This window comes from Nipponia nippon, unplaced genomic scaffold (genome assembly GCF_047370975.1).
Source record: "Nipponia nippon isolate SJK-2023a ecotype South Korea unplaced genomic scaffold, ASM4737097v1 scaffold_33, whole genome shotgun sequence".
NCBI classification, from domain to species: domain Eukaryota; kingdom Metazoa; phylum Chordata; class Aves; order Pelecaniformes; family Threskiornithidae; genus Nipponia; species Nipponia nippon.
In genome coordinates, this window is record NW_028262351.1 from 266,587 (window position 1) to 289,545 (window position 22,959).

The 22,959-nt window shown below is 42.5% G+C and overlaps 1 protein-coding gene across 7 annotated transcripts in view; it reads right to left on the reverse strand.

The window, feature by feature from the left end:
• Positions 1 to 1,415: 1,415 nt before the first annotated feature.
• The window catches only part of LOC104013813 (BDNF/NT-3 growth factors receptor-like), a 219,604-nt gene continuing 198,060 nt past the window's right edge, over positions 1,416 to 22,959 (reverse strand). For all 7 annotated transcript variants that reach the window (XM_087770661.1, XM_087770660.1, XM_087770663.1 and 4 more), the window contains 2 exons: positions 6,927 to 7,085; positions 1,416 to 6,072 (listed from right to left, as the gene is read on the reverse strand). In XM_087770661.1, coding sequence (XP_087626787.1) covers positions 5,887 to 6,072; positions 6,927 to 7,085 — 345 coding nt within the window. In that variant the 3' untranslated portion in view covers positions 1,416 to 5,886. The remainder of the gene's footprint in view (positions 6,073 to 6,926; positions 7,086 to 22,959) is intronic.

Consider the following 22,959-nt stretch of genomic DNA (forward strand, 5'->3'; position numbering starts at 1 on the left):
CCTGGAGCCCCCCCTGCTACCAAGAGCTTGCCATATAAACCCAATACTCCCAGTAATTAGTTTGTATATGCGCATATATGCCAATTCCCAAAGTATATAGCAGCAAAAGTAGTGGAAGGGTGGCGATTCGAGGAGGATGTGTCAGGAATCTGAAAATGCTGGACATCATTCAGGACAATAGAGACATGGTCAGAAGCATGCCTGGGAGCTGACGTGTCAAAGGCAGGAGGGAATGGATTTGCATCTCTTCACATATTCCTGGCACCAGCCAGTTTGGCTACCTGAGCAAGATAAATGAGTGAAAGGTGATGTGAATGTGTATGTCTCCGAGGAGTATTTAAATAGTCTCTGGAACAATGCAGATTGACTCTTCTTTTGTGAGAAGATTTAATCAGTGCAATAAAACCAGGACAGATAGATCATTAAAACAATCAAACTATGTCACTGGGTGATTTATTAGTTGCCATGTCAAGCAAAAGCTAGATGGTTTCTAGCAGAGAGGAGGCAAGCGGCTGGGTCTAGGGAGCTGGGAGTGAGACCCAGTCCTGGCTCCTCTGTTACTAGGCCCCCAGGCTGGGGACAAGATGAGCAGCTGCACAAGGCAGCGGGAAAAGGGCCAAGAGGAAGAGAAGGGGGCAGCCTAGACATCAGCCCTCTGTGTTTGGCTACTGAAGATGGGCTGCCACAAGTGGTGATGAACAGCACCTCCCAGAGAATGGATCCATCCCAGTACATAGAATTCTTCATCATGAAATCAGTTTTGAAAGTTTGTCGAGCCTTAGCAGAAGCAGAAGCAGGACTTGTATTGAATATCCCCCTACTGTCCTTTTTAGTGTTTCACAACTCTGGATTTTATGCAGAAGGCGCAGGAAGAGCTGATGGGCCTTTGACTCTGTTATTAGGCTGTGGAAGGCCCTGTTGCTGAACAGCAAAGGGAACTATGCTTGTCTGGTGCACATTGAAGGAGAAGCAAATGGCCTTAAACAAGCTATTTGCAAAGCCAGCTCTCCAAATGAACAAGTGTTCAAATAGGATCTTCATTTTGGAGAAAAAATTAAAAAAAAAGAATAAAAAAAGAGCCTAACAGATTACATTCAGATTGGATATTTCTTTTTCCTATTATTATTATGGAACTCTTCTTTCCTCACCTGGGAATTCAGTGATCTCGTTTTTATTCAGGGTTTTAGAGTGCAAATATATCATGCTTCTAAGCATGCTAAACTATATCTTAATATCATCCTTTTCAAAAGGAATGGAGGTAAACAAAGACATTAAAAAAAAAAGAAAATAGCACACAGTACTTCATGAAAATTGTATGTCTTTTAAAGTAATCATTGTATCTTTCTTTTGGATGACACTGTTTATTGTAAGACATCATTTTTATTAAATACACTATAACACAAGAGACTTTCCATGTCATGTCAAGAGAAGCTTGATTCACAAACAAAACTTTTAACACTGATACGTAGGCATCACTTCAAAATCAGCCAAGATGCAAAATTTTAAAGCAATGACTTGCTATAACAAACTGCAAAATGAGAACCACTAAATAGTTGCACAGAGACATCACATTAAGAAAAGAAAAAGAAAAAAGAAAGGAGAAAGATGGCACTACACACCAGGTTACAGTTTGGTGACAATATGGAGATCTATATTTATATATAGATATATCTGTCTATCTATCTATCTATCTCAAGTGACAAAGCGAGAGAGATCTAGAAATATATGTATATACATAAAGTATAAGTGGAGAGCAGGGCTGGGACAAATATTTCATATTTAATTGATTCGATCTCTATTGGTGATGTAATTGAACATCAGTGTTGAATTAAATTACTTGTATATAAAACATTCTTAGCTGCTTTTCTTTAAGTTACAGAATCGTACATATAAGCTGCAAGATATAGGCCTCTGTAAAGATTTGATTTGATCTCTGTTTTCTTACATATTTCTATCAAACAGCCCCACTACTAGTGCTTCTATATTATCCTTGCCCAAAGTATTCAGTGTTTATAAAATACCAGCTGGTTGTCACTCAGAGCCTTCTACAAGCAAACAAAAAAACCCCATAGACCTTGTCTAGAATGCATAGACAGTAAAATAATGTACCCAGCATTTCCTTTTTCTTCTCCTGAGATATATGTTTAAAAGATGGCAAAATAGTCACTTTGTTGCTGTTGTGAAATTCACAGTGTTTTCCCTGAAACATGTACACTTTTTATTTTTGCTTCATATTTGTGATTAATTAGTAACACCCCCCCCACACAAAAAAACAACCCACAAGTGTTTTAACTAAGGCTCTTCAAGGACCTCTTGATTCAAAGCAGCACTGGTTCATCCCAGCCCTGACAACAAGATAATACAACTTCCTGTGCTATCAAAACCTTCATGTTTTATTAGAAACCCTGATCTGTTCCCCTGCCCTTCCCCACTCCCCTCTCTCACATTTTATAGCAGCATTTGAATTCATTTACAGGCTGCAACAACCCAGAGACAGTCTTGTTCTAACACATTCCCATTGTATCTTAGTCATCCAGTGACCTGATCATTTTATTGGGTTATTTCTTTTCTTTTCAAAGTGTTTTGTAAAAGTCTACATCAGCCACAACAGAAATAATCTCTCAAAAAGGTGGTGGGGGGAGAGAGCACAAATGCTATTATTACTGCTGAATTTTGGCATTCTCAACATTGTCCTGCAAGTAGTGCTGTGATCTGAATAGTCTTGGAATTATTTCATTACTGCAGACAATTATAAAATGCTAATGAAGCTGCACTGTTATTCTAGGACAATAAAAAAGCAATCGCACAAACCCAGAAATGACAGTTAATCAAACTGCTTTTGGAGCTTAGTTCATTTCCTTGTGAGAAATCAGCAAGTGAGATGGGAATGGAAGAAATGTTTTTAAGCAGTCATTTGGGGAAAAAAGTGCTTGTTATATCTCTGGCATTTTAGCACTTCCTCTGCTACACACCAGTTTAAAAAGTTGAATTTCACAAACATAGAAAAATAAATATAAAAAGAAAAAAAATTATTTTTGTCACTCAGCAGACTTTATTAATGCATTAATAGCACTAATTACCAGTTGTAGTAATGTAGATGTATGTAAATTTATACATATATATTACCTTTTCATGAAAAAATGCAAAATATGTATAACTACAGTTAATAGCTTGACTACTCTGATTATACCTTTTATGCATGATCAAGAAGAGTAATGATTTAGCTTAAGGTTATCCATACTGGTGGCTTTGTAGAACATTTGGTCCTTTAGAAGTTTAACATACTGCTATGTTATTACACAATGCGTTGTAACATTAGCTATTCTCTAAAATGACTCTAATAGTCTCACTAATAAATAAAAAATAAGATGCCACTAAGTACAATTTCAGGGGTTTGTTGGGTTTGTTTTTTGTTGAGTTTTTTTGGGGTATACATTCTTTCAGTGCTTGCAAAACCCACGTGTTTGCTTTCGGGCTGGAGCCTGCGTTGCAACAGAAACATCTCAGATGCCTTTTTCTTAAAGCTCATAAGAAACTAAGACAGAATACAGCAGGCAGAAGCTTAACACCTCCCCTTCCACCACCTGCAACCCTTTCCCACTGCACAGTATCAGCAGACTCTGACACCTTCCTTCTCCACTGCTATTATGTTGAAAATTATTTGCAAATTCCTTTAAAACATAAAAATCAGATTCTCAAGAGAATGGGTTTCACTGGATGCTCAGTCTTTATCTAGCTTTCTATGTGAACTTCTAAGACAGTCTAGTAAAATTTTAAGGCCAATTTTGTAGGAATCTTCCTTAGACTTTTTGTGTGTTTCCAGTTCAGTACTGGTTAAGAAATAACATCTAGTTCATTAAAGAAAAACTGAGTATGGCTTTATAGTTATATTCTCATGTTTATTTGTAATGCTGCCTTTTCAATGACATTGAGAAGGGTAAAAATCCATCACTGTCCAGTGAACTGTTTTCTTCTGAAAATGTTCAAAATATTTATGAGCTATCTCTAAAAGCTTCTGAAGGAAAAATCTAAAGTGCCTCAATAAATAATATATGCAAGTAAATTATATATTAAGAATATTATGGGAACACTTGCAAAAATAAAATGCTTAATTTATTAAATACAATACTCCCAACACAAAGATGAAGGACTGTTTTGATCTGGCTCATGTCAATAAGAAAAAAACAAAAAGAGAAAAAGAAAAGAAAGATCACTTTTTTGCAGCAATGCCTTCTCATAGAGGGAGGCAAAAGCCTTGAGGACTAGGTAAGGTAGGTTTTCATTTGTAAGAATTCATATTAAAAATAATCCTACCTCTAAATTTTAAATCTTCAACTTCTGGTTTGAAAAACAACAGATATACCCATGCATTTGTCATCAATGTAGTGGCCATGCAAATGTTGTACATATACAATGCCCATCCAATCAAAAAGACTTTTTTAAAAGTGGATGTTGGGAATGACAGCACTAGCATCGACACAAACATGGTGCTGAATTCAGGGTCTTTGCACTCCAAATAGTAAGCCATAATCTCAGAGTCATATTTATTTTGTCCAGGGATCTCACTCTATCCCCCACCATGGCTCAAACATAACCAGTGAACCCTGTGCTTTAGATTATTCATGTAATATCAAGTCTATTGTATCTGTAGCATTGTAAATGTGTCCTCCATTAGCCCCTTCTAATGAAATATAAGTTATGCTATTATGAGTTAGCTATATGAGGTTTATATATATATATATGAGTTAGTACAAGGGTATACTACAAGATGAGAGATTAATTTCTGCACAAAGGGCATTAATCACCAAATACCATGCACAGTTTTGCTTGCACAGTTAAAAAAAAAATATTCAGGAAGGAAGGAATATGCTGATATGCTGCTGGACAAGCACCGTATAAGATACACCTGCCCCAGCATCTATAGCTTGCCCTATCTTAACAAAATCCTTAGTTTAAACACTTGATCCTGAAATTAATACTGTACATTAATAAGCCTAGCTTTAGCCTTTATTACCAAAGACTAGCTGGAGAACATTTTTATACCAGTGGCATGCCAATATCCTACCAGAAGACAAAATAAGGGCATATGTTTTGTTCATCATTTTGTAACATAATTGTGTACAGTACAGACAATATCTTTTCCCCTTTTACCATAGACTTGTATCTGGCAATGAAAAATGCTAGCCATACACTGCCTCGAACAATCCCTTTACTCCTCAGAAAGACTGTCCAAGGAAAGTGCTAAATCACCTCTTGCCTTCCATCAAATTGTTTCAGTGTTTTTTTAGTGGGGTTGGATGCCATCTGACCCCATAGTTCTTTCAGATAGTGGATCACATAAGTGCTGCTTTTATTCCATCTAGCTTTGTCTCCGCAAGAAATATGCTTCTTGTAGAGAACATTAGTCTTTTTCCACCCACATGCTGAAGCAAAAAAAATGAGGTGAATACAAAGAGACTCCCAGTATCTGTACAGCAGAAATCACAAAGTTTGAGTCAAATACATTTTTCCCTTTTTTCATCCACATCAAAGGCATGAATACAAGGCATTGTTAGTTGTGGTGGGCTAACTGGAGAGTCTGCTGATATAACAGATCAAGTTTTTAAGGCCTTTGTCTATGCAGAGTTACAATAATGCAGAAACCAAATTGATTAGAGAGAGGAAAAAATGATAGAAACTGAAAAAGAGTGTGAAGATATATTTCAATAATGTCTAAAAAGTCAGTACTGTGACTATAGATGGAGAAGTGCACATTGCTTTCCCTTTGAAAGCTTCTCCATATCTTTGTCATTAATGCTGTCAAAGTTAAGAACACATTTTAATGGAGTTCAGTGGCAGTTGAACACATTCATTCGTGCAGACCATAAGAAGAAATGCTAGGATGTTTTAGCCTAAAATATCCAGGTAAACTGGAGATGCCTTAGCCAAGTTCTGGAGGAGGGAATGGATTTCTTTGATGTTGAGCCTCATGTGAGGCTCCCTTTGCCAACAGCCCAGCATCAACTCATATACTTCCTTGGGGCACGTGCGAGGTCGCTGCAGCACTCGGCCCTGAGTGATGCACTCAATCACCTACGAGAAATCACAAGGAAAGGATCAGTGTAGCCATGCCAATTACATAGGCCTCACCCATGGAAGAGCTAGCTGCTAATAGCCACAGCAGCCTCACCGGTGGCAGTCACCTGGCCACCTCTGCAGAAGAGCTGCATTTCTAGGTAGATGTACGGGCAGTGGGATATGATCTGGAAAAATCACCATAATGTAGGATGTCAAAGAGCAATACCTTGACTGATGTTATGTTATGTTAACCTGTGTTACCCCTTCCATTCATGAGGGAACAGTGGTAGGGAAGCAATACCATACCTCCCCTACCTGTCTATCAATCTCGCCTCATCTCAGAAGTAAGCTGTTTCAATCGTCTCACATAGAGCACCTCTCTCTCCCTCCTTACACTTTATGAGTACCACCATGGCTAATCTCTGGAAAGGGATTACTTTTGATTTCCCAGGTATGAAGAGATCTACAGATTCCTTTAATCTATTCAAGAATATTTTAGAACAACCACTTTGTGACAGTGACATTTCCTGATATGTAACTGAAATCACCCAATGCCAGATTGGGAGACAGGTAAGCTCCTTTTTATTGCCTCATGGTCTTTCTCAACACCCAGAGCAGACTATCCTATACAAAGGAAGAAGCTACATCCCAACTTGGTATAGTCCTACTTGGATAACTTCCATCCAACTTGGGGAGAAAAGGGTGAAAAAGAACTTCAACCACAAAGTTTGCAACAATACCATAAATACATGATATCAGGGTTCTTGCTTTTACTAAATAAATTTGTTATTGTCCTTTCCCCAGAGAAGCCATACAATCAGTTAAAATGCCACCCTCCTTTATGCAATTTGAAAATATAATACACACACCTCATTGTTTGAGAGCTGATACCATGGCTGTTTGCCATAGGTAAAGATTTCCCATAATATGACCCCCAGGCTCCAGACATCACTTTCTGTGGTGAACTTCCTGTACATGATACTTTCTGGAGGCATCCAACGAATAGGCAGCATCGTGTGACCTCCAACCTGAGGGGGAAAAAAAAAAGAAAGAGTCAGAAATAATTCCTCCAGACCTCCAGGAAGAGTTTTGAGATGCTAAACCAGGGAAATCCACATTTTCTTTTTTCCCATCTGCTGCCATTCACTTTAAAGAGCTCCTAAGAACTAGGGAGTTGTGATCCAACCTCCTCTCTCTCAAATGGCAATCACTACTATGATAGATTTCTCAACAGAATCTCCAAAGAAATTGTTTCTGAAGTATAAACTCATCTTCTATATTTATTTTGCACCCCCTACACAAGGAACTGAATGTTCTATAAAATTAATGATTAACTAAAACTATCAACCCATTATAAATTAGGCTGGTATTACTCTCCATTTTAAGACTGAGAAAACTGTAAAAGATTAATGCAATTAAATCTGCAGATATCAGCTGAGATCCATGAAGACACAGTGACTGCATGACACAGAACATGACATCAGGATCTATATGGTTTAATCTATTAATTACGAATTAATTAAAGCAATGCTATTGTCTGTGGATAATTTCCAAAGTTAATCAATGCATCAAATTATTTTGTTCCAAATTAACTACCCAGTTCTACACAGCTTTCCAAATTTTCAGTCCTTTGGATATATACATTTGATAATAACTAACTTGCAAGATATGGACTCTATGTCCCAAATCATCACATGCTGAATTCCCCAGTAATCTTTTCCTGAAAAAATGCCTTTCTGAAAGTCTCTAACACATTTTTGTTTTCCCCAAAATGCTATGCTTTCTTAAAATTGAGTTACATAAGCTGAATATAAATAAATAAATAAATAGACTCTTGCTTTTCATTCTAGTTTCTAAACAACTTACTGTTCCTAATATGTCACATTCCGACAAGATCACATCAATGAATAAATCCACTCAAGTACTTTTAAAATAGTCTAACTATCTCAGCTAGAACAGAACAGAACAGAACAGAACAGAACAGAATAGAATAGAATAGTTTAGTTCAGTTGGAAGGGACCTACAATGATCATCTAGTCTAACTGCCTGACCATAGAATAGAATCATAGAATCATTAAGGTTGGAAAAGACCCTTAAGATCATCGAGTCCAACCGTTAACCTAGCACTGCCAAGTCCACCACTAAACCATGTCCTTAAAGGACATGACCACTTCAAGGATGACCAAAAGTTCAAGCATATTATTAAGGGCATTGTCCAAATGCCTCTTAAACATTGACAGACATTGGGCATCAACCACCTCTCTAGGAAGCCTGTTCCAATGTCTGTCCACCCTCTCTGTAAAGAAATGCTTCCTAATGTCAAGTCTGAACCTCCCCTGATGCAGCTTTGAACCATTCCCATGTGTCCTGTCACTGGATACCAGGGAGAAGAGATCAGCACCTCCCTCTCCACTTCCTTCCTCAGGAAGCCATAGAGAGCAATGAGGTCGTCCCTCAGTTATCTCCTTTTCTCCAAACTAGACAACCCCGGAGTCCTCAGCTGCTCCTCATAGGACATGCCTTCCAGCCCTTTCACCAGCCTCTGGATGCATTCAAAGTACCTTAACATCCTTTTTAAATTGTGGGGCCCAGAACTGCACAAAATACTCAAGGTGAGGCCGCACCAAAGCTAAATACAGCAGGATAATCACCTCTTTTGACTGGCTGTGTTTAATGCACCCCAGGATGCGGTTTGCCTTCTTGGCTGCCAGGGCACACTGCTGACTCCTATTGAGCCTGCTGTCAACCAGCCCCCCCAGATCCCTTCTGCTCATCCCACAGTTTGACAACTTGTCCAGAAGGATGCTGTAAGGGACAGTATCAAAAGCCTTCCTAAAATCCAGAAAAACTATATCCATTGCCTTCCCTTCATCCACTAGGCAGGTGACCTTATCATAGAAGCATATCAAATTAGTTAGACAGGACTTTGCCTTTGTGAATCCATGTTGACTGTGCCTGATGATTGCATTGTCCTTTAAATGCCTTTCAGTAGTACCCAGTATAATTTTCTCCATAATTTTTCCAGGAACTGAGGTTAGACTAACAGGTCTGTAGTTTCCTGGGTCTTCCCTCAGACCCTTGTAAATTGGAATAACGTTGGCTAGTTTCCAGTCAGCAGGGACCTTCCCAGACTCCCAAGACCTTTGGTGGGGGTCATGTTGATCAAGAGGGGTCCTGCTGTCACATCTGCTAGCTCCTTCAGTACTCTGGGATGAATCCCATCTGGCCCCATGGACTTATGAACATTCAGCTGATACAGCTGGTCCCTTACAATTTCAGTGTCCGCAAATGGAGAGTCACTGTTCCCGCAGTCATGGTCCTCCGACTCAGGGGAACGGGCAGCCCAAGGTCTATCAGTATTATTAAAGACTGAGGCAAAAAATGCATTGAATGCCTCTGCTTTTTCTTCATCCCTATTTGTCAGGTGACCATCTTCAACAAGTATTGGTCCAATGTTTTCTTTAGACCTCCTCTTGCTATTAACATACTTAAAAAAGCATTTCTTGTCTGACACAACACCGGCCAGTTTCAACTCTAATTGAGCTTTGGCCTTTCATGTCTTCTCCCTGCATGGATGAACCACAGCTCTGTAATCTTCCTGCGAAGCCTGACCTTGCTTCCAGAGATCATACAATTTCTTTTTCCTCTTGAGCTCCACAGGGAGTTCCTTGTTCAGCCAAGCTGGTCTTCTGCCCTTCTTGCTTGACTTATGACACAATGGGATTGCCTGCTCCTGTGCTTTTAAAAGGTGCTTCTTAAAAACTGACCAGCACTCGTGGACTCCTAAGCCCACAAAAGCGGATTCCCAGGGTACTCTACTAAATAGCTCCCTGAGTAGCTTAAAGTTTGCTTTCCTGAAGTCCAGAGTAGCAATTCTGCTGTCCTTTTTTCTCATTACACTGAAAATTTTAAACTCAGCCATTTCATGATCACTGTGGCCAAGACAGCCACTTACCATCACATCTCCCACGAGTCCTTCCCTATTCATAAACAACAAGTCTAGGAGGGCATCTTTCCTAGTTGGCTCACTGAGTGCTTATGACAAGAAAGTATTGTGATATAGCTGTAAATATTTCCAAGGAAGGAAAAAAAAGGAAAGTTTTTTCAAGGACATCTAACTTTTGATTAATTCCCAATTTCCTGTCTTAAGATTTATTTAGTTATGAAACCACACTTGCACTTTCAAGATTCTGTAAATTCAAACTTTACATATCTTGTTATGAATAATACCCTCCTTGTTCTAATGCTGAAACAGCAAATGGAAGGAAAACCTAATAGAAGTCAGGGTTCACATTATTTCTAAATCACTCAGAACATCCGTTTCCAGCTATTTGTCAGTAATTCAGTGTTAGCACAGCATACCAAAAATACAGCTACTGCTGTTAGAGCTCAACCCTGGTCTGCACATTGCCACAAGTCAACACTCGTTATAGATTCTATAAAAATAGAAGGTGATGCTAAAATGTTCATAGATGTGGTCTATTACTAGGCATTTCTTCTCCTCCCCCTACCTCAGATTTTGTGTTAACAAGTGAGGAGTATTTTTGTCAGAGACACTGACTGAAAGGCAGGACTCCTGAGTTCAATTTCTGGCTACCTTGTGATTTGCTTCTGACTTAATATAGGTTGCTGTGCCATTCAAAAGAGGAACCAATCCCTGAAGCTTTCAGCCTAACTTAAAAATATTCATGTGACCACTCTATTGATGGAGAATGAATGCATGTTTTTAAGTGCTTTGCTCAGTTAGACACATTCATCTCTGTGTTAGATTATCCCTCTGGCAAGCAGAATTGCTGTAAGGCTCCATGCATCAGTTTTTTTAATGATCTTTGACTGAGAAGTCACTTAGTGACATGGAGAGTTTGAAGTAACATATGAATATGCTGAGATGCAAACAAAGCTTCAGTTTCCTGCCTTATCATAAACTAAATTGATATGGCAACCAAACAGCTCCAAATCACCACTTTTTCTCCTGTCTTGAGTAGCATTTCATTAGAAAGACAGAAAAATTAGTCCCTTAAAAACATGCAGCCACATGCAGCCATATACACCCAGCCAAAGGGCAAGTGCCATAAAAAATGATTAGTTATGAGAAGCTCTTGGTCTCATTAAATATTAAAATGACTCTTAGATCTGCTCATCATATAGCCTCCACAACTGTTTCTTTTCAGCAATTTCTTTGAGTCATTCTTTAAAAATTAATGAAAGATATAAACAATAAAATATGTCTCTCTCTTTTCTTTTTTGTCACATCCTACATTAAGAATTTTTTTTTAAAAAGGAATAAAAAAATCTCTCCAAATCTTCTTTTTCCATGGTTCCTTGCTACAGATTCAGTTGGCTGAGTTTTCCATATCATTCAGTAAAATAAATACTCCTAGAGCAACAATGATAAATGACCACCAAGTGATGGATGTTGCAATGAACAGAACTGGAACATCACAGACCTAATTGTCTCTCTTTGCAGTCATAGCAAGACTAACTCATCACTGCTGACACTTACCCAGTACTAGATTTACAGATAAGTACAAACCACAGGGCTTTTCGGTGTTCTTCACAAAGCCATACAACCCCACACTGCCTTGGCTGGACTGTATCCATTCCTGTCCTTGAAGGCAGAAGGCTTTACTGAGCAGAGTACTGGGCCTGGACTGAGAAGTCCTGAGGTCTATCCATCACTATCACTGCTCTTCTCTATCGTCTTAGACAATTTACTTCCAACATCTCAGAGTCTTTGTGAAGATAATATTTAGCCCCTTTGCAAAAGCACCAATAAAAGGTATTAGCTATTATTATAAGGGGTCCTCTTCCCAGATGGCATTGTGATGAAGACAGCAAACCTGTGAAACACTGAGCATTACCTGTGGCAGGCTGAGCATCTTCCATCCTTCCTGGTTCAAGAGCACCTTGAACTTCAACGCAGATCTCAGTTCAGCCACATCAAAAACACAGGTCAGGGCCTAGCCAAAGGTACTTTATCTAAACACCCATTTCTTTCTCTATTAATGAGCAGTGATTACTGAGTCAACAATTGCTCAGTTCAGAAAAGCATTAAGAACAGTGTTAGGTACATGTTTAAAATGAAGCACGTGCTTCAATGCTTTCTTAAACCAAAGCCTAGGACTTGACATCACAGTTCTCAGCATGCCTGAAATGAATTGCCAGTCAGTTGTGAGCTTCCTTTGGTGTTTATTAGACTGATGAGTCCAAGGACCCACAGCTGTGACATAATAGTAGTGAACAGTTCTAGAGTGCATTTTTGCTGCTGTTTCCAAATTCTTAGCAAGGTGTCCTGGTTTCAGCTGGGATAGTGTTGATTTTTCTTCCTAGTAGCTGGTATAGTGCTGTGGTTTGGATTTAGGATGAGAATAATGTTGATAACACACTGATGTTTTAGTTGTTGCTGAGTAGTGTTTACACTAGTTAAGGACTTTTTAGCTTCCCATGCTCTGCCAGGTGCACAAGAAGCTGGGAGGGAGCATAGCCAGGACAGCTGACCCAGACTGGCCAAAGGGCTATTATTCCATACTGTATGACAACATGCTCAGCATATAAACTTGGGGGAGTTGGCCAGGGGGCAGCGATCGCTGCTCGGGGAAATGCTGGGCATCGGTCGGTGGGTGATGAGCAATTGTATAGTGTATCACTTGCTTTGTATATTATTATTGTATAGTAGTATTATTATTATTACTATTACTACTACTACTATTCTATTTCATTTTACTTCAATTATTAAACTGTTCTTATCTCAACCCACGAGTTTTCTGACTTTCACCCTTCCAATTCTCTCCCCCATCCCACTGGGGTGGGGGGAGTGAGCGAGCGGCTGTGTGATGCTTAGTTGCTGGCTGGGGTTAAACCACGACACAAGGTAAAGGGGAGTTTCCCAAGAAGGATAAATGAAAGAAAGCATGAGTACACTGACCAAACTTGAAGGGTGCTAGGTGCTTCAGAGGGATGCCTTCTGCTCATGCTTTATTAAGAAATGCAAGTATTATGCAGCTGTCGGATATCAGCATCCTGCAAGTTGAAGCCCCTAGTATATACACTGTAATTGTAGTGCTGCTTGATACACATCATTTTGCAATGATCATGCGCTAAGCAGACTATGATTGCAGGTAAACACCTTTAATCTAGCTAAGGTTACAACAGGTTTAGAAGTATTACAGTTCTAATTTAAAAAGCTATCACTTTAAAATATGTATTTTAGCTGTGGCAATGCTGAAAAATTGACAATTTTATGGATACAATTTATGGTATAGTTTCTTGGTGCTTACTTGATGGCAGTTGTGTTATGATGGTTTATTTTCATTTAGAATTGCACTTTTGTAGATCCTTTCTGTGACTTAAGTACTTACTTCCAAATGTCAGTTTATGCAAGCAAGCAAGCACTCGCTAGTCCTGCTGTAGTCTTATATTATGTTTACTAGTTATATTTACTAGCAATATTGGGCTAGAATCTAAACCAGAAGGCCTGGTAAATTAGCTTCTGCAATGTGCAACCTATCCACAGGGAGGAGACTGCTATGACAAATCACTGAACTATGATGCTGTTCTCCGAAGAAACATTTCCAAGGGGAAACTGCCATACTACTTCACATATGAAATGTTACATTTGCAACAATGCAACGTCATTCCACTTGTCACCACTTTCAGCACTCGTTTTTTAAATTAATTTAGTGCTTTTGAAAGGTGCCTATATATATCTTAATAAATATATCTTAATCTGAGTTAGCTTCCCTTTCTCTCTAGTTCCCCAGCTGAATGTCACTATACTATAGCTAACCTATTGTCAAATGCAACACTTTCAGAGGGTCTTCATAATTTTTGCCCCTGTTCCTGCAGTTTCCCTGCTTCTGGGGTGTTTAGTTTGGAGGATGTGAGTTATGCCAGAGAGCACAGCTGTAGGAGAGAAGGCACATGTCCAGCACTGTGCCCTCCCTTAGTGGGCATGCTGCTGCTAGTGCAACAGGCAGCTGTCATAGAATCATAGAATCGTCTAGGTTGGAAAAGACCTTCAAGATCATCGAGTGCAACTGAAAGGGTTAAAGCCAAGATAGACAAAGCCACTGCATCAAAATGCCTCCTGAAAAGCCTAGGGGCAAGGAGTATATTTAAATATCTTAGTCACTTAACAAAAGAAAGGCCTTTGTGATTTAGGGAGTAGTTAGAATGGTTGTAAGATAAGGGGGCTCCGGGATAATCCCATCTCAGACAACTGGGCCTTGGGAGAACAAATGCATGGAAGACAGGAAGTCACAATAGCATGACGACAGCCTTGAAGGACACAGTTTACGTGATGCTGGGACTGAGTTCGCGCATAAGTAGAGGTCAGTCAGCGAGCACAGTGAAGAAGCCTTCATCTGAAGACCCCCAAAGACCACTTGAAGACTACCATGGGAGACGACTGCGCATGCAGATTGGACATTTGCATATGTTAATGAGTTCCAAGGAATCTCATGTTTATGTAAATGATTTCTCGGAAATCCTGTGAATATGTAGGACTTCATAGTATATAATCTCTGAAAGTCCACCAAATCGGTGGCGCGCTTGTGGTGGAGAATCCCCAGTGCTGCCCAGCGCTGCAATAAAGAATACCTGCTTAATAGTAACTTCGTTGCTGTTGAGTTTCATTTCAGGGACTCTCTGAATACTCCGTTTCTCCCTTGGGGAGATTCGGACTGTGAGGAGAAGCATCCGTGAATTTTTGTATCATCACAACCATTAACCTAGTGCTGCCAAGTCCACCACTAAACCATATTGGAGGGCATAAAGGCAGAGGATTGTGAAGGAATAATGCTGACCGAGACGGGAGCTGGGCTGAGCTGGGCTGTTCTAGCTATTCTGTCAAGGTACCACACAAACTGAGTATATATTGGGCATAAGAAAGCAGACATTTAGTGGACAAATAGATTCACCTTCTGTCACATATGTTATTCTTCAAAATGTTCAAATGTTTCTCATCCCCCCATACCTAAAGTCTAGACCAAATACCCCTAATTTGTGCACAAGGTATGTCATCAAAAGGGTTTTGAAAATCCCAAATATTACTTTCACACTTGAAGGACTATTTGTAGCCAGAAAAGTGCTGATTACAGCAAGCAAAAGGTTCAAGGATGGACCCAGTTTGCACTTCACTTTCCCTGCTCTGCACTTCACTTTCCCTGCTCGGTGTCTTGTATCATATATATTTCACATTTGCAGGACTGGGTTGTAAGTGACTGAAGTGTTAAGAACAATTGTCTCAAAGCTTGCTTGTGTGTGTTTATCTGATAAGACCAGACAGTAGACCACTCTTTTGTCTTACAAGACCCGAGGGCAGACCACTCTTTGGCTTATCAAGTACCACCATCTGGCAAGGAAACCTGTGCAAACTTGCTGAAGCAGCAGGCCATTCTTTGGCTTATCAGGCACCACCAAGAATAGGACACCAACTGGTATCCGGGTCAGGCAGCTTGCCCCACCAGTAGATGTGCATGTGTTGGGTACGTGATGTTGCCCTGGGTTGCCCTGGGTAACCAAACGGAAACGAGAGGGCAAACTCCCTCTCCAACACTGGATAAAAGACGGCACAACGAAACCTGAGTGCGGCCATCCACCACTGAAAAACTGAAGACTGAGGACCAACGGGACGCTGCTGGATCCATGGTGGTGACTATCCTTTGCTTCTCTCTCTGAATGCTTGCTTAATTTCCTCCTAATATTTCCTGCCTTTCCTATCGCTTTACTCTTTTATATTTACCCAATAAAACGTCTGGTTGGCGGCATATGACCTCATTTGTGTCTTAATTTCGCCCTTGGGATCATTACAAACCTTCCCCGAGCCTGACAATCAGACCGGGACTTAACAGGGTTAAACCTTCCATTTGGTGGTGAAATGAAGAAAAATCTCCCTTGCATGTTGAATTAAATCATAATGGACTGTTAGATCTTTGGCATTTTATAACAAACCCTGGGGAGTTGGATTTGTGAGCAAGCGAACATAGTTATGTGTAATGGGAAAAGGCATTTGTGAATGTACTTCTTCATTGCAATTGATCACATGTTTACTTGAGTATCACTTCTGTATAAATATTACTTATATCACATATATGAATTTAAGGTTTTGATGTTGTTCTTGTTCCGGAGTGAAAGATTCCAGCAACTGCAGCTCCATTGGCAATCTAAATATGCATTATGGAAAACATTTTTAATTACATGATTTAACAATAATTTTTCCACAGCACTTTTGTTTAATTCTGTACATGTGCTAGATTGTGCTCAGGAAAGTGTTTAATATTTCCTCTTAATCTCATCACTCAAGTGTATGGACACCTGCCTAAATTCTTGCACATCTATCTTTATGCAAACATTATCGTCCCCCCCCCCAACATGCCAGCAATAGGATTTGACCCTGAAAGGTTCACAACTGCAGCAGAGACACCTGGGTCCTTGGCTATCAGACTATATTATCTCCAAATTGCTCTACTAGAAGAATGTAGAATGGGTCATCATTGGGACCAAGCCTTGGGGTAGTAGTTACGGCAAACCTAATCCTGTTGCCTGTTTGCCAACTGTCAAGAGAAAGGATGGACTTTGTCCCATGTGGGATCCCCAGCAGGATAGATAAGCTGCTCTGGTAGGAATACAACAGGAGAGCTGTGGTGGGAGAGAACATAGCCTGGTTTTCTCCACATACTGATGTAGGAACCAAGCTCTTCCCAGCAGTGTGCTACTGTGCCTTGGGCAGTCATGCAAGCTCAGTTCTAAGCAGTGCGGTGGAGAAGGTCACAAGGACCTCTTATGTTGTAAAGTGTTTGACAATCCATCTCTATAAGAATAATAACGCACAGATTTGCATGTGCACCCCCCCAGACACACCTCCTTTCATGCACATGAAAGAACCAATTTGAGTGTTTACAAACCAAAACCTATTGGAAACAAATGAGTATCTGTGTCTTTTAATTTCATGACCTAAGTCTGACATACTGGAAACAATAAAGAAGAGGGGTTTTTTCTATAAAGCAGAAGAAAGCATTGAGGTGAATGGCTGGAACTTGCAAGTTATGAGTTGAATGCCAGAAGAGTTCTGGAATGACAAGCAAACTTTTGTTTGTTTCATGAGGGTGGGGGATTTGTTATTCAGAGGGTAGTAGTCACTAAATAGCTGTTTGGTAATAATTATAATTTAACCTCTCTGTCCCCATAAGTATCCAGAGTACTTTTAAATTCAGTAGTTGCTCTGTAAAAGATGGGGGGTCAACCTAGATAATTAAAATTATAGCTTACCAAAGATACTCTGGGATTTCAATGTGAAGCAAAAGCTCCACTGCCACCTTGAGACTTCTGCTTCTTGCTGCTCCAGGTCCCCAGAATTTGCAATGAAGAGCAAGACTAGAACAATGCACCCAGATATCTGCTGGAAATGGAGTGACTTATCTCAGTGCTATTCACCCTGGTCCCAGACTCAGCAAAGGAAGAAAGAATGAAATCATGAAATGAACTTCAAGGTAACTTTCATCACATACTCTCTTACAGAATACTTTTTTGCTAGGTGTGGTAGGGAAAGGTGAAGTGAGACAGAAATATGCTTGACTTTTTGAGAATAAGAGAAATAAGGTTCATTTTACACTTTCTACTATTACATCCAGCAGGGAGATTAGCCTTCAGGCCATTTCACTCTCTCTAGCATGCAAGACTCAAGAAGACTGAGATGGATGTCCTGTTTGTTATGTCAATGCTGGACTACTGTATGGCTGCCATCACAGAACATGTGCTAAAGCTCTAGACTGAAGCTAAGGTTCTAACTGGTTCATGCTCTCTATGAAACAAGTATGGAGAAAGGCATACAGTATGCAATGACCAATACATAGATTCATAGAATGATAAAATCGTTAAGGTTGGAAAACACCCTTAGGATCATCAAGTCCAACCATTAACCAATCACTGCCGAGTCCACCACTAAACCATGTCCTCAAGCACCATGTCCACCCTTCTTTTAAATACCTCCAGGGATGGAGACTCAACCACTTCCCTGGGCAGCCTGTTCCAGCCCCTGACTACCCTTTCGGTGAAGAAGTTTTTCCTAATATCCAACATAAACTTCCCCTGGCGCAGCTTGAGGCCATTTCCTCTCGTCCTATCGCTTGTTACTAGGGAGAAGAGACCGACTCCCACCTTGCTACAAGCTCCTTTCAGGTAGTTGTAGAGAGCAATAAGGTCTCCCCTCAGCTTCCTTTTCTCCAGACTAAACAACCCCAGCTCCCTCAGCCGCTCCTCATAAGACTTGTTCTCTAGACCCTTCACCAGCTTTGTTGCCCTTCTCTGGACACGCTCCAGCACCTCGATGTCCTTCTTCTAGTGAGGGGCCCAAAACCGAACACAGTATTCAAGGTGCGGCCTCACCAGTGCCGAGTACAGGGGCACTATCACCTCCCTGGTCCTGCTGGCCACACTATTCCTGATACAAGCCAGGATGCCATTGGCCCTCTTGGCCACCTGAGCACACTGCTGGCTCATGTTCAGGCAGCTGTCAACCAACACCCCCAGGTCCTTTACTGCCAGGCAGCTCTCCAGCCACTCTTCCCCAAGCCTGTAGAGTTGCATGGGGTTGTTGTGACCGAAGTGCAGGACTTGGCACTTAGCCTTGTTGAACCTCATACAGTTGGCCCCGGCCCATCGATCCAGCCTGTCCAGGTCCCTCTGCAGGGCCTTCCTACCCTCCAGCAGATCGACACTTCCACCCAACATGGTGTCATCTGCAAACTTACTGAGGGTGCACTCAATCCCCTCATCCAGATCATTAATGAAGATGTTGAACAGGACCGGCCCCAACACTGAGCCCTGGGGAACACCACTCGTGACCGGCCGCCAACTGGATTTGACTCCATTCACCACCACTCTCTGGGCTCGGCCATCCAGCCAGTTTTTAACCCAGCGCAGAGTGCACCCATCCAAGCCGTGAGCAGACAGCTTCTCCAGGAGAATGCTGTGGGAGACTGTGTCAAAGGCCTTACTACAGTCCAAGTAGACAACATCCACAGCCTTCCCCTCATCCACTAAGCGGGTCACCTTGTCATAGAAGGAGACCAGGTTAGTGAAGCAGGACCTCCCTTTCATAAACCCATGCTGGCTGGGCCTGATCCCTCGGTTGTCCCACATGTGCTGCATAATGGCACTCAAGATGATCTGCTCCATGACCTTCCCTGGCACCGAGGTCAGGCTGACAGGCCTGTAGTTTCCCGGATTCTCCTTCCGACCCTTCTTGTAGAGGGGCGTCACATTTGCTAACTTCCAGTCTTCTGGGGATTTTGGCTATTTTTCAGCTGGATTGTTTCATCAATGCAGTTTGTTCAGTGGTTGCAGAAACACTTGTGCTGGTACAAAAAAGAGGATGATGCAGGAATTAGCTGCTGGGAGTAGCAAAAGAGCAGGACCTTTTCTTTCAGCAGCATATCTGGCTTATCACAGAATCACAGTATGGCTGACGTTGGAAGGGACCTCTGGAGGTCATCTGCTCCAACCGTCCTGCTCAAGGAGGGCCACCTAGAGACAATTGCCCAGGACTACGTCCAGGCAGCTTTTGAGTATCTCCAAGGAGGGAGACTCCACAACCTCCCTGTGCAACATGTTCCAGAGCTCAGTCACCCTCACAGTAAAAAAGTGTTTCCTTATGTTCAGAGGGAACCTCCTGCATTTCAGTTTGTGCCCATTGCCTCTTGTCCTATCACTGGACACCACTGAAAAGAGCCTTGCTCCATCTTCTTTGCACCTTCCCTTCAGTTATTTGTACACATTGATGAGATCCCCCCCGAAGCCTTTTCTTCTCTAGGCTAAACAGTCCCAGCTGTCTCAGCCTTTCCTCATATCAGAGATGCTCCAGTCCTTTCATCATATTTGTGGCCCTGCACTGGACTCCCTCCAGTATGTCCATGTCTCTCTTGTACTGAGGAGCCCAGAACTGGACACAGGACTCCAGGTGCGACCTCACCAGTACTGAGCAGAGGGGAAGGATCACCTCCCTCGACCTGCTGGCAACACTCCGCCTAATGCAGCCCCGGATACCATTAGCCTTCTTTGCTGCAAGGGCACATTGCTGGCTCGTGTTCAACTTGGTGCCCACCAGGACCCCCAGGGCCTTTTCTGCCAAGCTGCTTTCCAGCTGGGTGGCCCCCCAGCATGTACTGGTGCCTGGGGTAACGTCCCTTCCCAGGTGCAGGACTTTGCACTTCTCCTTGTTGAACTTCATGAGGTTCCTGTCAGCCCATTTCTCCAGCCTGTCGAGGTCCCTCTGGATGGCAGCATGGCCCTCTGGCATACCATCCACTCCTCCCAGTTTGGTGTCATCAGCAAACTTGCTGAGGGTACACTCTGCCCCATCATCCAGATCATTAATGAAGATGTTAAACAGGACTGGACCCAGTATTGACCCCTAGGGTACACCGCTAGCTACTGGCCTCCAACTAGACTTTGTTCCACTGATCACCACCCTCTGGGCCCGGCTGTTCAGCCAGCTTTTGATCCACTTCACTGTCTGCTCATCCAGCCCATATACATCAACAGTTTCTCCATGAGGATCTAATGGGAGACAGTGTCGAACGCCTTCCTGAAGTCAAGGCAGGCAATATCCACTGCTCTCGCCTCATCTAGCAGGACAAGTCATTTCATCATAGAAGGTTATCAAGTTGGTCAAGCATGACTTCCCCTTGGTGAATCCATGCTGACTACTCCTGATGACTTTCTTGTCCTTCCTGTGCCTGGAAATGGTTTCCAGCATTAGCTGCTCCATCACCTTCACAGGGATCGAGGTGAGGCTGACCGGCCTGTAGTTCCCGGGTCCTCCTTCTTGCCCTTCTTGAAGATAGGAGGGACGTTTGATTTCCTCCAGTCCTCAGGCACCTCTCCCAGTCACCATGATCAATCAAAGATTATCGAGTGGCCTTGCAATGACATCTGCCAGCTCCCTCAGCACTCATGGGTGAATTCCATCAGGGCCCATGGACTTATGGATGTCCAGTTTGCTTAAGTATTCCCTCACCTGATCCTGTTCCACCAAGGGTACATCGTCCTTGCTCCAGCCTTTCCCCCTGGTCTCAGGGGCCTGGGATTCCTGAAGGACAGTCTTGCTAGTAAAGACTGAGGCAAAGAAGGTATTCAGTACTGTCCTGGTTTCAGCTGGGATAGAGTTAGTTTTCTTCTTAGTAGCTGGTAGAGCGCTGTGTTTTGGATTTAGGATGAGAATAATGTTGATAACACACTGATGTTTTGGTTCTTGCTGAGCAGAGTTTACACTAGTCAAGGACTTTTCAGCTTCTTGTGCTCTGCCAGGTGCACAAGAAGCTGGGAGGGAGCATAGCTAGGACAGCTGACCCAGACCGGCCAAAGGGCTATTCCATACCATATGACGTCATGCTCAGTATATAAGCTGGAGGAAGAAGAAGGAAGGGGGGGACATTGGGCGTGATGGCGTTTGTCTTCCCAAGTAACCGTTACACGTGATGGAGCCCTGCTTTCCTGAGGATGGCTGAACACCTGCCTGCCGACGGGAAGTAGTGAATGAATTCCTTGCTTTGCTTTGCTTGTGCGCGCGGCTTTTGCTTTACCCATTAAACTGTCTTTATCTCAGCCCATGAGTTTTCTCACTTTTACTCTTCTGATTCTCTCCCCATCCCACCGGGGGGGAGTGAGTGAGCGGCTGTGTGGTGCCTAGTTGCTGGCTGGGGTTAAACCACGACAGTCCTTTTTGGCGCCCAACGTGGGGCTCGAAGGGTTCAAGATAACGACAGATTTAATTGGAATGTGCTAGATCGAAGTTATAGCAGGTATTGCTGTTTAGGTATTAATCGGCAGGCTTCTGTACTTGCCATGGGGCTTGCTTGCCTTACTGTATATTAGAGTCTAGTGCTCGTTAGTGGCTGCTTTTTGCTTTTGCTGCTTGCTGAACTGCTTATCATCTTACTCTGCTGTGCCTGGGAACATTTTGATAACAGCAATGGCCATGCGCCTGGGCTGGCAGATGGCCAGGGCATCGCTGCTGTTTCTGTGCTGCTGTACTGGACGGGCTGGAACTCCAGTGTGAACTCGAGTCGAAGGGACTGTGACCTGTGGATGAGTCCATGCGGGAGCAGGACACCCCGAAGCGTCTGTGGACGTGGATAAGCCCATGCCAGAGCAGGTATGTCTCGAAGCATCTGTGGCCATGGTTATGTCTGTGCCGCAGCAGATATACCTCTTGAAGGGATTGTGGCCCAAGGATAAGTCCACGCTGGAGAAGGTACACCTCGAAGCATCTGTGGCTGTGGATAAGTCCATGCTGCAGCAGGTACACCTTGAGGCATCAGTGGCTGTGCATGAGGTCATGCTGGAGCACCTCAAAGCGTGTGGCCATGGGTAAGGCCATGGTGGAACAAGCTTACTTCTGAAGAGACTGTGGCTGCGGGCAAGGCCACGCTGGAGCAGGTATATCTCTGAAAGCATTGTGGCCCATGGAGAAGGCCATGTGGGAACAGGTGCACCTCTAAGTGACTGTGGCTGTGGATAAATCCATGCCGCAGCAGGTATACCCCTGGAGAGACTGTGGCTCATAGACAAGGCTCCGCTTGGAGCAGGTAAACCCCTAAGGGACTGCAGTCTGTGGATAAGTCCAAGCCGGAGCAGGGGCAAGGGGAGGAGTCCATTGCAGTGTTAAGCCCAATGGTCTGGTCCAAAGGGGCCAGGGGTGGAGATTGTAATGGAAATACCTTTAAATTGTTGTAACCTGGGATTTGAGTTGCATGTTATGGGAATTACTACAGCAAGAACCCCTTATTGCTAGCCAGGCTAGGAGCAAGGGGAGGAGTTCCTTGCAATATTAATCCTGGCCCAAAGGGGCCAGGGGTGGAGATTGTAATGGAAATACCTTTAAATTGTTGTAACCCATGATCT